We start from the raw sequence: 16,792 nt of genomic DNA, 5'->3' as shown, positions 1-16,792 counted from the left end.
GTAAGTGTTTCCCCTAATCCTCTGCATTAAAAGCATCAAATCAGTTTACATGGATGCATACAGTTATATTTGAAGACTTGATGCTACATTATATAAATTCCGTTTTTCTTTTGCTTAAATAAATCACTAAATCCTTGCTAGTCGCAATGTATTTGTAAAACAAAGTGCAGTACCATGTGTCTGCATATTAGGAACAAAATATACTTATGCACAGAATTAAGTGTTCATTTTTTCACTTTTAAAATTTAGGTATTCCTGGTCCTCCTGGTACCCCAGAAGTGTTCGATATCTCCCGTGATGGAATGACACTGACTTGGTATCCACCAGAAGAGGATGGTGGTTCACAGATCTCTGGCTATATTGTGGAGCGCAAAGAAGTTAGATCAGACAGATGGGTCCGCGTAAATAAAGTTGCAGTGACCATGACACGCTATCGATCGACTGGGCTGATAGAAGGACTAGAGTATGAACACCGTGTCACAGCTGTCAATGCTAGGGGCACTGGCAAACCAAGCCGAGCTTCCAAGCCTGCAGTTGCTATGGATCCCATTGGTAAATAATTCCCTATGTTCCTATATCCATACTTCCTATAGTCATAAAGTACACTAGAGGTGGAGAGGGAGTACAAGAGGGGCTTGGAGCCCACCAGAAGATGCTCTTGTTGAATCATATTACCTGCAAAATATTTGAGAGATGGTGGTTATTTTGAACTGCCTTTTAAGCAGCAAAATTATATGTGTAGCTGCCATTAATGCATCAACCTCTGCTCTTATCATGTATTCCAGCTCCTCCAGGCAAACCCCAGAATCCAAGAGTTACTGATACTACAAGAACCTCTATTTCCCTGGCTTGGAGTCCACCAGAAGATGAAGGCGGGTCTAAAGTCACTGGCTACTTGATTGAAATGCAAAAGGTTGATCAGTTTGAATGGACCAAATGCAACACCACTCCCACCAAGATCCGTGAATACACTCTAACGCATCTTCCTCAAGGTGCGGAGTATAGATTCCGTGTTATGGCCTGTAATGCTGGGGGTCCTGGTGAGCCTGCAGAAGTACCAGGAACAGCCAAAGTGACTGAAATGCTTGGTAAGATACTTGAAGTCTTACTTCTGAATGAAATCCTTAAACAAACCACACCCCCAACAACACTTCTTAGCCTTTTTTAATATATAACATGTTTTTCCCCTTCCTAGAATATCCTGATTATGAACTTGATGAAAAATACCTGGAAGGTGTCTTTGTAAGACAAGGTGGAGTAATTAAGCTTACAGTGCCAATAAAAGGAAAGCCCATCCCAATATGCAAGTGGACTAAAGAAGGGCATGATGTCATCAAGAGAGCCATGATTGCCACCTCTGAATCAGACACTGAACTTGTGATAAAAGATGCAGAAAGAGAAGATTCTGGTACCTATGATTTGACACTTGAAAACAAATGTGGCAAGAAGGTCGTCTACATCAAGGTCAGAGTGATTGGCATTCCAAATCCACCAGAAGGGCCACTTGAATACGATGACATACAAGCACGCTCGGTTAGAGTCAGCTGGAAACCTCCAACTGATGATGGCGGTGCAGATCTACTGGGATACATTGTTGAGAGGCGTGAAGTGCCAAAGACTGCCTGGTACACTGTTGATTCCAGAGTAAGGGGTACATCATTAGTAGTGAAGGGACTCAAAGAAAATGTAGAATATCACTTCCGTGTTTATGCTGAAAACCACTTTGGTGTAAGCAAGTCCCTGAAATCTGAAGAGCCAGTTGTGCCAAAGACACCTTTGAGTAAGTATTCCTTCCAACTTTGTTTATTTTCTTAAAGAAAAAAAAGCTTATTAAATTTTTATGTTGCCCTTCCTCTAAGGAGCTTAAAACAATATATCTTTTTTATCCTTTCCACAAACCTATGAGGTAGCTTAGGCTGAGAGATCATGACTGGCCTAAAGTCAATTTAGTGAGCTTCATGGCCGAATTGAGATTCGAACCCAGATTCCATCATCTTAGTCCAACAGTACACCGCACTGACCGATGGTTGTTGTTCTCGTCTTCTCATCAGATCCTCCAGAGCCTCCAAGTTATCCACCAGAAATACTTGATGCTACAAAGAGTTCCATTAGTTTATCATGGTCCAGACCTAGAGATGATGGTGGCTCTCGTGTTACTGGCTACTATATTGAACGTAGAGAAACATCTACTGAGAAATGGGTCAGGCACAACAAGACTCACATCACAACTACAATGTATACAGTCACTGGGCTGGTTCCAGATGCAGAATATCAGTTCCGTATTGTGGCCCAAAACGATATTGGTGAGGGTGAACCAAGCCCTGCTTCTGAGCCAGTGGTGTGCAAGGATCCATTTGGTACGTAAATGCAGTTTCTGCTTTAGAGGGCATCGGGATGAAATTTTTGAAGAAGGCAAATTTTAATTTTTTATGAAAATATTTTGAAATTTTACAGACAAACCTAGCCAGCCTGGGGAAATTGAGATCACATCTGTATTTAAGGATAGCATTACGTTAGAATGGGAGCGCCCTGAATGCGATGGTGGTAAAGATATCATTGGATACTGGGTTGAATATCGCCAGTCTGGAGAGTCTGCATGGAAAAAGTGCAATAAAGAACGTATCAAAGACAGGCAATTTACAATGGGAGGCTTATTGGAAGCCACAGAATATGAATTCCGAGTTTTTGCAGAAAACGAGACTGGAATCAGTAGACCACGTAGAACAGTGATGACAGTGAAGACTAAACTGACATGTAAGTTTAAATATTCAGTCATATTCATTATGCATTATGCTGTCATTCAAAAGGTATTACATGTCACAGTGAACAGTAGTATGGTATAGCTACATACCATTGATTGACATGAAGCAGATTGTCAATTGAAACATTTTGATCTTGAAGAAATTTGTCAGTTCCAAGATATAATTATGATGCTTTACTTCAATATGTTGAATGGACCACAATGAAAGAAATAAGCTCTTTTCTCATCCAGTGCTATTGAAAGCAGATATGACATTGTCAAATTGGAAGAATAAAAATTATACTTGGTACCACTGTATTTTAGCTTGAAAGGTAGGATGCAATAAAGGAACAATATAGAGAGTGTTCAGTATTTTTTTTCTCGCTTAATAAATACAGCTGGGGAAGCACCAGGAGTAAGACAAGAGATGAAGGATGTCACTACAAATCTGGGTGAACCAGCTCAGTTATCATGCCAGATCCTTGGGAGACCTCTTCCCGATATTAAATGGTATCGTTTTGGCAAAGAACTGGTACAGAGCAGAAAATACAAGATGTCATCAGATGGACGCACCCACACACTGACAGTACTCACAGAAGAACAGGATGATGAAGGACTTTACACTTGCAAGGCAATCAATGATGTTGGAGAGATTGAAACTAGTGGCAAACTATTATTGCAAGCTCCTCCACAGTTCCATCCTGGCTTCCCATTGAAAGAGAAATACCGTGCAGGTGTGGGTTCCACTCTTCGCCTCCATGTTGTATATATTGGTCGTCCAGTACCTGCTATCACTTGGTTCCATGGCAAGAAACCCTTGAAAAATACAGAAAATATTACTATTGAGAACACAGAGCATTATACCCATCTTGTCATTAAAAATGTACAACATAAGACCCATGCGGGAAAGTACAAAGTGCAACTTAGTAACATATATGGAACAGTTGACACTGTACTCAATGTGGAAATACAAGGTAAGCACTGGCTTTTCATTATTTCTGCAATCATATAGTTGAATATGTTTTCTGGCAAATAACTTAAAGCACTGCCCTTTTATTTTTTGTAGATAAGCCTGATAAACCAACAGGACCAATCGTTGTGGAAGCTTTGCTGAAGAACTCTGCAGTCATCAGCTGGAAGCCACCTGAAGATGATGGAGGTGCCTCCATTACAAATTATGTTGTAGAGAAAAGAGAAGCAAAAGAAGGCACAGAGTGGCAGCTGGTATCCTCCAGCATTTCTAGCACAACCTGTAGAATTGTTAACCTGACAGAAAATGCAGCCTACTATTTCCGTGTCTTTGCTCAGAATACATTTGGCATGAGTGAAGCGTTAGAAGTTTCCTCTATCGTTGTTATCAAGACTCCATTTGGTAAGTGTGCTCGATACTCCATGTTTGATTTATCAAAATTTCAACAAAGCAAACTGACTTCACGTCCTGAATTTTTTTCTTCTTTACAGAAAAACCAGGCTGTCCAACTCAGCCAATTGTATCTGCTGTGACAAAAGATTCTTGTGTTGTATCTTGGAGGCCACCCGCTAGTGATGGTGGCTCAAAGATCAGGAATTACTACCTCGAGAAACGTGAAAAGAAGCAAAACAAATGGATTGCTGTAACAACAGAAGAAATTCATGAAACGGTCTATTCTGTCGCTGGTCTTATTGAAGGCCTTGAATACGAGTTCCGTGTCAAATGTGAAAATCTAGGTGGTGAAAGTGAATGGAGTGAAATTTCGCAACCAGTCATTCCCAAATCTGATGTACCAATTCAGGCACCACATTTCAAGGAAGAAATCAGAAACCTGAATGTGAAATTTAGAGGTCATGCCACATTTGTTTGCAAAGTCACCGGTCATCCTAAGCCTGTTGTAAAATGGTTCAGGCAGGGCAAAGAGATTATGCCAGATGGTGAGAAGGTGAAGATACAAGAATTTAAGGGTGGATATCACCAATTGGTAATTACAGATGTAACAGATGATGATGCCACTGTTTATCAAGTGAGAGCGACCAACCAGGGAGGATCTGTGTCTGGAACTGCCTCTTTAGACGTTGAAGGTAAATAATGAGCTTTGCTACTTAAAATTAGTTTTTTAAAAATTTATAACAGTATAGGCATATAAGCTCAAGCCAAAAAAACCCACCTATGGATCCTATTTTTAGAATTTTGTCTTAATAGCCTCAAAATGTCAGATGGTGAGAAGCACTGGGACCTTGTACAATAGCATAGAGGCTCACCTACACACAGCAGGGCTTAGTCATATTTCACTGTACTTTGAATAATGCAAATACACTAGTATATGTAGATGTGAAACAATATATGAAAGATAAACACAAAACTTTATTTAAGATATTTTTAGGGCACCTTCTAAGGTCAAAACCTCACAAGGTGGCATCCCACATATAAAAATACAATGCAGAAATGCAAAGAAGTATGGCTGTGCCCTTCTAGCACTGGTGTGGTGAAAGCTTTGGTTGAAGCTTTTACCAGACTATAAGATAACAATAGGCTCTTGAACACACTTGTCTAGTAAAGGATTCTAGCACTGTTGCAGAAAGAAGCTCTGTTACTGGATTAATAATGTCCAAAGATTTGCTCAGCTAGCACTGTAACCATGGAAAGGGTTAGTCAATACACTACAAATGACTAAGTTTTTCTGAATCAGTTTCCCTGTAGTTAAAGCAGTCTTTCAGGTTTTTAAAGCAGTAATTTTATTTTATTTTTTCCTGTTTTTTTTCCTACAGTTCCTGCTAAGATCCACTTGCCTAAAAATCTTGAAGGCATGGGAGCTGTTCACGCTCTCCGTGGTGACGTTATTAGCATCAAAATCCCATTTAGTGGCAAGCCCGATCCGGTGATCACATGGCAGAAAGGACAAGATCTCATTGATACTAATGGACACTACCAAGTTATTGTTACACGGTCATTCACATCTCTTGTTTTCCCTAATGGTGTGGACAGAAAAGATGCAGGTTTCTACATAGTCTGTGCTAAAAACAGGTTTGGAATTGATCAGAAAACTGTTGAATTAGATGTTGCTGATGTACCTGACGCACCAAGAGGTCTGAAAGCAAGTGAAGTTTCAAGAGACTCAGTCAACTTAACATGGAATGCTCCAGCTAATGATGGTGGAAGCAGAGTCACACACTATACTATTGAGAAACGTGCTACCACAGCTGAGAGATGGATCCGTGTTGGCCAAGCTCGTGACACGCGATATACTGTAGTAAACTTATTTGGTAAGACAAGCTATGTATTCCATGTTATAGCAGAGAATAAATTTGGGCAGAGCCAGCCTTCTGAACCTACAGATTCTGTTATAACAAAGGAAGATAAGACTAGAGTTCTAAATTACGATGAAGAAGTCGATGAGGCTAGAGAAGTCACCACAGCAAAAGCATCTCACTATTCTACAAAGGAACTCTATGATAAATATATGATTGCTGAAGAACTTGGGCGTGGGCAATTTGGAGTTGCCCACCGCTGTGTTGAGATAGCTTCTAAGAAGACCTACCTGGCCAAGTTTGTCAAAGTAAAAGGTGCTGATCAAGTGCTAGTAAAGAAAGAAATTTCCATCCTAAACATTGCCAGGCACAGAAATATCTTATATCTTCACGAGTCATTTGAAAGCCTAGAAGAATTGGTCATGATCTCTGAGTTCATATCTGGACTTGACATCTTTGAAAGACTGAATACCCCTGCATTTGAACTGAATGAAAGAGAAATTGTAAGCTATGTACGTCAAGTATGTGAAGCACTGGAATTCCTACACAGTCACAGTATTGGGCACTTTGATATCAGGCCAGAGAACATTATTTACTTTACCAGAAGAAGCTCTGTAGTTAAAATTATTGAATTTGGCCAGGCAAGGCAGCTGAAACCTGGTGATAATTTCAGGCTCCAGTTTACTTCTCCTGAATATTATGGACCTGAAGTCCATCAGCACGATTTGGTCAGCACAGCCAGTGATATGTGGTCACTTGGAACTCTAGTGTATGTACTTCTAAGTGGTCTGAATCCTTTCATTGCTGAAACAAACCAACAGACAATTGAAAATATCATCAGTGCTGAATACAACTTTGATGATGAAGCCTTCAAAGACATAAGTATTGAAGCCTTGGACTTTGTTGACCGCCTGTTAGTAAAAGAAAGGAAAGCTCGTATGACTGCTGCAGAAGCTCTTGAACATACTTGGTTGAAGCAGAGGACAGAGAAAACCAGCACTAAAGTAATCAAAACATTGAGACACAGACGTTACTACCAAACCTTAGTAAAGAAGGAATGGAATACAGTTGTATCAGTAGCCCGTGTTTCATGGGGTGGTGCAGTCAGATCTCAGAGGGGTGTTACAGTTGCTAAAGTTAAAGTGGCATCAATTGAAATTGGACCCATTACTGGGCAGATAATGCATGCTGTTGGAGAAGAAGGTGGTCATGCCAAGTATGTCTGCAAGATTGAAAATTATGACTCAACCACAGAAGTGACCTGGTACTTTGGAGTAAGACAACTGGAGAACAGTGAAAAATATGAAATCAGCTACCATGAAGGAGTGGCCACAATGTATGTCAAAGATATTGCAAAATCAGATGATGGCACCTACAGATGCAAAGTCACTAATGACTATGGTGAAGACAGTTCCTATGCAGAACTATTTGTTAAAGGTGTGAGAGAAGTTTCTGACTATTACAGATGCAGAACTGTCAAGAGAGTGAAGCGCCGAGTCGATGCCTTGAGACTTTTGGAGAGGCCACCAGAATTTACTCTGCCTCTATATAACCGTACTGCCTATATTGGAGAAAATATCAGGTTTGGAGTAACTATAACAGTCCATCCAGAACCTCGTGTAACATGGTTCAAATCTGGTCAGAAGATCAAGCCAGGAGATGACGACAGGAAGTATACCTTTGAAACTGATAAGGGTCTTTATCAACTTTTCATCCATAATGTCAACAAGGATGATGATGCCGAATATACTGTGCTAGCCCGCAACAAATATGGTGAGGACAGCTGCAAAGCTAAGTTAACTGTTGTTCAACATGCTCCTTCAGAGGATACCACTTTGAGACCCATGTTCAAAAGACTATTAGCAAATGCAGAATGCCAAGAAGGCCACAGTGTCTGCTTTGAGATAAGAGTATCTGGTATACCAAAACCAACACTAAAATGGGAAAAAGATGGTCAGCCTCTATCAGCTAGCCCCAATATTGAAATTGTACATGAAGGGTTAGACTATTATGCCTTGCATATCAGAGATACTCTACCAGAAGACAGTGGTTATTACAGAGTTACTGCTACAAACAGTGCTGGATCCACAAGCTGCCAGGCTTACTTGAAGGTCGAGCGCTTGAAATATGTCAAGCGTGAATATGCAACTGTAGAAGAGCAGAAAAAACAGGTACAGAAGAGAATTGACAAGACAGTGAGAATGGCAGAAATCCTTTCAAGAACCGAATCTGTTCCACTGACAGACGTAGCACAGGAAGCTCTGAGACAAGCTGCCATCCTGTATAAACCAGCTGTAACCACAAAGACTGTCAAAGGTGAATTTGAACTTAAAAAGGAAGAAATTAAAGAAGAAAGGAGACTCCGAATGCCTTATGAGATCCCAGAGCCTCGCAGACATGCAGCCACTGCTCTTGAAGAAGATCAGAACATCAAATTGTTTGTGCCTATGTCAGACATGAAGTGGTACAAGAAACTGAGAGATCAGTATGAAATGCCAGGAAAACTGGACAGAATTGTTCAGAAGCGACCAAAGCGCATTCGCCTTTCCAGATGGGAACAATTCTATGTGATGCCACTGCCACGCATTTCTGATCAATATAAACCTAAGTGGCGCATACCTAAATTGTCACAAGATGATCTTGAAATAGTGAGACCAGCACGCCGGCGTACCCCATCTCCTGATTATGAGTTTTATTACAGACCAAGAAGGCGATCGCTTAGTGACCTGTCAGATGAAGAAATACTTCTGCCTGTTGATGATTATTTAGCCATGAAGAGAACTGAAGAAGAAAGATTGCGACTTGAAGAAGAATTGGAGTTAGGCTTTTCTGCTTCACCTCCAAGCAGAAGCCCTCCACGCTTTGAACTGTCTTCCCTTCATTACTCTGCAGCAGAGGCACAAGCTGCCACAGAAGCATCCAGGCAAAGAGAGCTGAGATATGGAACTTATCATATGCCAACTAAAGAAGATACTGCTGCAACTTATGCTCAGCTCCGAGAACGCCATGACAGAGCAATTTATAGACCACCAAAACAGAAAGAGAGAATTATGGCCGAGAAAGAGGATGAAGAGCTGCTACGACCAGTTACCACAAGCAAGCGGCTCTCTGAATACAAGAGTGAGCTTGAGTATATGTCACAAGAAGAAAAGAGACGACTGAGAAGGAGGAGAGAAAGAGAAATAACTGAGATCACATCAAAAGAGGAAGAAGAGGAAATAGAAATGGTGAGACATGTTCACAGAGAATTTTCACCTCCCTCAAGATTACTAGGAAGAAGACGCTCTCTTTCTCCAACTTACATTGAATTAATGCGCCCTGTATCTGAATTAATTCGACCCCGTTCACACCCTGTGGAAGAAACTGAGAGAAGATCTCCTACACCAGAGAGAACTCGGCCACGTTCACCAAGTCCAGTGTCCAGTGAGAGATCTCTGTCTCGATTTGAAAGGACAGCAAGATTTGACATATTTTCCAGGTATGAGTCTATGAAAGCTGCTTTGAAAACTCAAAAAACAATGGAAAGGAAATATGAAGTTCTGACTCAAGAACCTTTCACTCTGGATCATGCCCCACGCATCACCTTGAGAATGCGCTCTCATCGTGTACCATGTGGCACCAACACCAGATTCATTTTGAATGTCCAGTCCAAACCAACTGCTGAGGTGAAATGGTATCATAATGGTGTTGAAATACAAGAAAGTCATAAGATACATTTCACTAATACTAGTGGTGTATTAACCCTGGAGATCCTAGACTGTCATATTGATGACAGTGGTACATACCGTGTTGTGTGCACAAACTATAGAGGAGAATGTTCTGATTATGCAACCTTAGATGTTACCGGTGGGGCCTACACTACTTATACTTCCCAACGTAGAGATGAGGAAGTACCCAGAACCATTATCCCTGACTTGAGAAGAACTGAGGCGTATGCAATCTCCTCATTTAAGAAAGTGTCTGAAACAGAAGCAAGTTCTTCAGTAAGAGAGGTCAAGTCAGAAATGACAGAAACAAGAGAATCACTGTCATCATATGAACATCATGCCTCTGCTGAAAAGAAAATCAGTGCATCAGAGGAAAGATCACTAGAAGAAAGAGCTGTGCACCAGAAATTTAAAACCACTCTGCCCGCTACAATATTAACAAAACCACGGTCAATCACTGTTTTTGAAGGAGAGACTGCAAGATTTTCTTGTGACATTGATGGTGAGCCAACGCCAACAGTGACATGGATACGTGCAAGTCAAGCTCTTGTTTCTGCTGGGCGCTACCAAGTTACACGTACACAATATACATCTACCTTTGAGATTTCATCTGTCCAGAGCTCAGATGAAGGAAGCTACACTGTTGTGGTAGAAAATTCTGAAGGAAGGCAGGAAGCCCGCTTTAGTTTGACTGTACAAAAGAAAAGGGTTCCAGAAAAAGCAATTATATCACCTTCAAGGGTCAAATCTCCTGAGCCTCACGTGAAGTCCCCAGACAGAGTAAAATCTCCAAAGCGAGTAAAGTCCCCTGAACCATCTCCTGCCCACTCAAAAGCCAAGTCAACAGCTGCAGGGAAAACAACACCAGCAGAGAAAGTAGACTTGCCAGTTGCTGTTCCTCCTAAGATTAAACAGCAGCTGAAGATGGAAGCTTCAGGTGATAAAGTAAAACTATTCTGTTCAGTTGAAAGCAGTGTTTTAAGTGTCCAAGAAGTAGCCTGGTACAAAGATGGCAAGAAACTAAAAGAAGATGGTCATTTCAAATTTCATTATGCAGCTGATGGCACATATGAACTTAAGATCCATAATCTCAAGGAATCTGACCAAGGTGAATATACATGTGAAATCATTGGAGAAGGTGGCAGCTCTAAAACCAACTTCCAGTTCGTTGGCCAGACTTTTAAAAATGTCAGTTCTCAGGTTTCAAGTTTAGCCAAAACTGAAATATCAGCTCAGAGAGAAGCTGAAACACTTGAAGTATCTACTCAGAAGAAAGCTACAGTGACTTCCCAAGAAAAGGCAGTTGTCCAGGAGGAATTGGTTAAAAAGGCTGTAGTGTCTGAAGATGTTAAAAAACCTTACACAGAAGTTAAATCTACTACCACTAAAATGGCTGTGTCAGAAGGTCAAAAGGCTACCCTTAAAGCCAGCATTGCTGGTGCTTCTGATGTAAAATGGTTGCTGAATGGAATAGAGCTAACTAACTCTGAAGATTATAGATATGGTGTGTCGGGAAGTGATCATACTCTGACCATCAAAAATGCTACACAGAAAGATGAAGGAATACTTACTTGTGAAGGAAAGACAGAACAGGGCATCATCAAATGTCACTTTGAAATGAGTTTTTCAAAAGATGATTCAAAAATTCCAGCTTTTATCATACAACCCAAATCTCAAAACATCAATGAAGGGCAAGATGTGTTGCTTATGTGTGAAGTCTCTGGAGACCCTTCCCCTGAAATCTTCTGGTTTAAGGATAACCAAACGGTGAGTAATCATTTGTGTTAGCGTTAAATACCTCATTCCCAATCCTTGGTTATGCTTGATCATAATGAAGCTTCTCTTCCTATTACCAGATTTCTCTCTCATCCAACATCCGAGTAAGTCGTTTCAAGAATGTTTATTCTCTTGCAATCCACAATGCTGCAGTAAGTGACAGTGGGAAATACACAGTCAAAGCGAAAAACTTTCATGGGCAATGCTCTGCAACAGCATCCCTGACTGTCCTCCGTAAGTTTTTTCTTTACGTCTTGTCTTAATGTGATTAGGGCTTATAGGATGTGATGAAAGTGATGGATTGTGTTGATTCTTTAACACAGTGCTATTTTCATTACTGAACCTAAAGTGTAATATAAATTATGATTACAATATATTGAATTAAAAATACATTATTTAAGAAAATGTTCCTTGCCAGCTCAGTGTTACCAGAAAGCTTAATTATCCTAACTTAATACCTTACTATTAACCCCTTGATTCTGGTGATCTCTGCTTAATAAACTATCAGAATAATTAATTCCCAAATATAGTCTTCTGGAATTTAAAAAAAAATGTTGCAGTAATCTTCTCAGATAAAACTTGTTTTCACTTTAAGACCATCTGGATTCCTGGAATCATTGGGTTACTCTATGTACTGCTGTTGATGTACTCTGTGTATGTGCTTGTGTTTAAGGAAAGCTGTATTGGTTTTTAATTATGCTTTGAGGCAGGCCGTCTGTTCAGCTGTGGATGGCAAGCAGGGAAAACAACAAGCAGGAGGTATACCTTAATTCCACCTCCCTCAAAAAAATCTTTAATTAGCCCAATAATGGTAATTGTCTTACATTTTTCTTCTTATTGGTTATCAATATACATATTTAAGAGAAATGAAAGGAACAAAAGATATCATCATTTTTTTACCCATTATTGGGGAAAGAATTATAACCACATTCAGTTTTCCTTAAATAACCAACCAGTGTCCTCTTTCTCTTTTTATAAAGTCAGTATATATAGATCACATGACTTCACCAGTTAATGTGATGTCATTGGTTTTTCCGTCTGTTTGCTATGCTCCACAGCTCTAATTGAAGAACCTCCAAAAGAGGTAGTGTTGAGGACAAGTGGTGATGCAAGCATGCAGGAAAGTTTCTCTTCGCAGTCATTTCAAATGTCTGCTTCTAAACAAGAAGCTTCGTTCAGCAGTAGCAGCAGTAGCAGCATGAGTGAAATGAAATTTGCAAGCATGTCTGCCAAAAGCATGTCTTCCATGAAAGAATCCTTTGTAGAGATGAGCTCCAGCAGTATAATGGGGAAATCTAGTCTGACCCAACTGGAGAGTTCAACTAGTAGAATGATTACACCTGGTTTGAGAGGTGAGCAATACAATTATACGTAGAGTTAGAGAAACCCCCACAATATTGTGATATGTAGAATAACTGTTGTTGCACTGAAAATATAATTTCCTCAAAGAACTAACTTTAAACTTTTCTTGTTTTACAAAGGAATACCACCCAAAATTGAAGCTCTTCCAAATGATATCTCCATTGAGGAAGGAAAGGTTCTCACCATATCCTGTGCCTTCTCTGGTGAACCTACTCCTGATATAACATGGTCCTGCAGAGGAAAAGACATTTCCAGTCAGGGTGGTAGATTCCACATTGAAACCAGTGAAGATTTAACCACTCTCATCATCATGGATGTGCAAAAAAATGATGGAGGACTTTATACACTGAATTTAGGAAATGATTTTGGCACTGACTCTGCCACTGTGAATATTAACATTCGATCAATTTAGAAGGCTTGACATATTTATTTACACTTGACTTTTGGCAAGTGATTCATATGGACTGAAATAACTGATCTGTAAATATATATTTAAAAAATATTTTTATACCTACCTGAACCAGACAAAGTCCAAGGAAATACACTATGACTTATAGTCATTATTGTTTGACTTTGAAACAATTTTTCATTTGACATGTACATACTGTATATAGCCGAAGATAACGGTTATGGAGTTTTGTACCATTTATTTTATGACATTTTAAAATGTAACTTTTGGAACAGTTGGTAGGAGAAAGTTTCTTAGGGAACGAATACCCTGCTCAACATTTAACTAATATTTGTGCCTCAACAAAATGTTGATGTCTAAGAATGCCTCAACAGGTAGAGAGGCTCCCTGTTGAAGACTTATTTACCTACACCTAAGAGATTATGCTGTGCACAGTTCCTTTATATGTGCACGAACTTATTTTGAATCAGAAACATAAGGCATTGGTGAGGTTTGCAAATACCCTCCTGTAAGCCACACTTTAATATCTTATGTTCCATCTGATCGATGTCAAACTATATTTTGTTCAAGACTGACTCACAATACTTTGAGCAAAGTGCAAGCGGCCAGCATTTTGTTCACTACCTGTTTATGTATTGTTTCTGGCGCACTGACTGCTTGAATAGCTTTATAATAAAGTAACATCACCTGGCTATCCCTTTGATTAACAGAGCTGTTTGGGTACTCAAGCACAGAAGCAGTACCGACTCTTGGAGGTTCCTAGGATGCAGTGATTGTGTGGTAGCATTAGAATTTTGCTAGATACTGTCAACTCCAGGCAACTAAGCTTTGAACCACAGTTTAAAGAAAAATTAAAACTGTTGTTATAACATCACATTTTGCCCTGATCTTAAATTTTAATTAGTTTAATTTATGTAGTAGTAAGCTAAACTGTTAGCTGTTTTGTTGAACCTCCTTGAGATAGTATTGTTCATTTGAAATAAAGCATGCTACCTGCACCTCACCATATGTCTGCATTCTGGTTATTATATTCTTCCTTCCTGACAGTTGCATCCCAGCTCTCAGCCTCTATCCTTCTACGGAGTCGAATTTTCCTTGTCTATGTTTTACACTTACACCCAAGCAAAACTGAATCTGTTTAACATGACAATATTAATTACTGGGATAAATTTAGAATTCCCAATTTATAACGGGAGCAGATTAAGATGATACATGTGGGTAGGTGGCCTGATGAAAAAGAGGACACAGCTCTGTACCTTTAATAGTTGGGTAGAAGAGGGAATTTCAGCAGGTGTACCTTTCATGACAAGCTACACTTGCTGAATTTCCCTCTTGTACCCAACTATTAAAAGTGCAGGAGCGCTGACCCGGCCACCCTTACATGAAGGTCACCTGGGAAGTATAATAAAAGAAGGAATGGTTCTACTACAATAGAGGGAGGAGATTGCTTGTGAGTCAGTGGCACGTTTGAGACAAAAATCTGTAGTGGAAGAGTGGGAAAGAACCTGAGTGTTATGCTATAACCTGAAATGACTTCATTCAGAGCAGGTCTACTAAGCCCAGTTTTGAGAACTCTCAGGTAAAAAACAAGCCCTTTCTCCCCCTTTTAGAAAGAGAATTATTACCATAGAAATTGTGAAACAGATCAGGCCTGAAGGAGTAAGCAGTGTTCCTACGGAATAATATCTTGTGAATAACTATTTGGCTGGGATGAATAAACTACAAAGAAATGTTAAGGCTCAGATTAGAAAGGTTGTGGGGGAGCAGAAAAACCAAAACCAAAATGGTTTTATTTGTACCTTTTTGGAGAAAATAGTACATTAAAGGGACAGAGAAAGCAAACATGTAAGCTCGTTACGTCATCTTCTTGTCTTTCTGTTCTACCCATTCACCAGTGGAGGGCCTCAGTGTGTATGGTCAGATTACTGAAAAGAGGGTCAGATGTGGTGTTTTATAAACACTAAAGTTAGTATATAAAGATCTTTACATGCATAGACGTCCAGCAATATTGTAGTGCTAAATTTTAAAGTATTTGCACTCTAATTATAAAAGTAGAGGCAAGATAGGTAGGAGGAGGAACTGTTTCCCAGAAGAAATCTTTAGGAGACTACCAGAGCTTCCCTTTTGTCAGCTTCTACTCCACAACAACCTTAACTTTAGGCTTGTTTTCATCAGACCCATCCTTCAGCTGTTGAAACTCATTCAATAGTAATAGTTAGCCATTTTACAATTATGCTAGCCCCTAAAGGGCTCGCTCGCTCCCTCCCTCTCTCTCTCTCTCTTTCTCACTCACACACACGTACACGTGTGTGTGTGTGTGTGTATGTATTGCGGAACATACATATAAATGTTCCACAGACTTAACCCCCAATAACTAAAAATCAAAAGATGTCCCTCACCACCTGGCCCTTTTCTAGCGAGATAATATTGCTTGAAATATATATTATCACTTCAGTTCCCACATTATCTGAAAAGAATTCCCCCTGCTCCAAAAGCTTTTTGCTCGTGCATTACCTATTTGTCAACATTTTCACTACATAGCCAAGTGCTATTAAACTACAAAAATGACCACCTACCTAAAGTTTGACATCCTGAATATCTGAGTAGTCTGGACAGATGTTTTCAAGGGCTCTTTGGCAAGGGATGCTATCAGAATCCACAAAACCTGTTCATTCATGTGTCACTACTTTTCAAGCGTCCCTGAGAATTTGGAGGCTTAGGAACATTGGAAGCTGCCTTATATGAGGTTAGCCAATTTGTCCATCTAGCAAGCAGCAGTATCTACTCTGACCAGTAGCAGCTCTCTGGGCGGAGGTCTTTCACTTCGCCTGTCACCTTCCTCCATTCTGCTTGTCATGTTCCTTCAGATCTTTGAACATTAGAAACCCTTGTCATTTTTCACCACAGGATATAGGTTAGCCATTGGAGTGGGATGAGGAACAGTAGGGCATTAAGGCCTTCGGTCAAGGTTGTGAATGGGGAGTGCAGAAAATTGATCGAACGCTGGCTCCTCGGGTTGTAGGAAGGCAGATGGGGACTAAGTAGCTGGTATAATTCCATCAGGTTTAAAAATCCACAGGACCAGAAAGCAATGTGTGAAAAGTGATTTGCCATGCCTGTAAGTTTTTAGACAAGTGCCAATACGAGAGGGGCAGGGCACCATTTTATATGGTGAAATGGCTACTGAATACTTATGTGGCAACTGAAATGCCTAATACCATCCCTGATGCCAAATTCCATATGGTGGTGTTGCTAGCACCAGTCTGACCGAGCTGAATCCCTTACGACCAACTCCCCACTCCCACCCCCAATAATTGCTTGTCTATTTTGGTATTTTTCCTTTACTTCTCACCCTTTCCCCCAAAATGCAGTATCATGTAATAGGGGCTGTCACATGGCTCTTTCTATAGCTAGTTGGATCTCTGCAGCTTTTTCACAGCAAGGCAAGTCCAGACCAAATGAGCAAGCTCCTGCCGTTCAAGGAGGTAATAGCAACACCTAGTGGGGAGGACTAGAACTGTAACAGCATGTCCAGCAAAACCTCAGCATCAGCCAGAAGCTACTCAAACTTTTTTT

The 16,792-nt window shown here is 40.2% G+C and overlaps 2 protein-coding genes across 4 annotated transcripts in view; one reads left to right on the top strand and one right to left on the bottom strand.

Moving 5' to 3' along the window:
* TTN (titin) overlaps positions 1-14,217 on the top strand; it is a 310,226-nt gene extending 296,009 nt beyond the window's left edge. Inside the window, exons 301-312 of the mRNA XM_084814765.1 lie at positions 250-552; positions 786-1,088; positions 1,196-1,780; positions 2,052-2,357; positions 2,455-2,754; positions 3,139-3,714; positions 3,807-4,112; positions 4,202-4,795; positions 5,483-11,436; positions 11,526-11,679; positions 12,504-12,797; positions 12,927-14,217. Of these exons, the coding sequence (XP_084670891.1) occupies positions 250-552; positions 786-1,088; positions 1,196-1,780; positions 2,052-2,357; positions 2,455-2,754; positions 3,139-3,714; positions 3,807-4,112; positions 4,202-4,795; positions 5,483-11,436; positions 11,526-11,679; positions 12,504-12,797; positions 12,927-13,219 (9,968 nt within the window). The 3' untranslated portion in view covers positions 13,220-14,217. The remainder of the gene's footprint in view (positions 1-249; positions 553-785; positions 1,089-1,195; positions 1,781-2,051; positions 2,358-2,454; positions 2,755-3,138; positions 3,715-3,806; positions 4,113-4,201; positions 4,796-5,482; positions 11,437-11,525; positions 11,680-12,503; positions 12,798-12,926) is intronic.
* The window catches only part of PLEKHA3 (pleckstrin homology domain containing A3), a 105,848-nt gene that overhangs the window by 62,407 nt on the left and 26,649 nt on the right, over positions 1-16,792 (bottom strand). For all 3 annotated transcript variants that reach the window (XR_014784985.1, XR_014784986.1, XR_014784988.1), the window contains exons 9-11: positions 12,991-13,038; positions 11,468-11,592; positions 3,335-3,556 (exon numbers count right to left, since the gene is read on the bottom strand). The gene's annotated coding sequence lies outside the window, so the exon portion shown is untranslated. The remainder of the gene's footprint in view (positions 1-3,334; positions 3,557-11,467; positions 11,593-12,990; positions 13,039-16,792) is intronic.

This window comes from Heloderma suspectum, chromosome 1, assembly GCF_057233095.1.
Source record: "Heloderma suspectum isolate Gila_16-S chromosome 1, 16-S_ref, whole genome shotgun sequence".
NCBI lineage: Eukaryota > Metazoa > Chordata > Lepidosauria > Squamata > Helodermatidae > Heloderma > Heloderma suspectum.
Note: the sequence above shows the minus strand (reverse complement) of the source record. Positions and strands in the feature narration are given on the sequence as shown.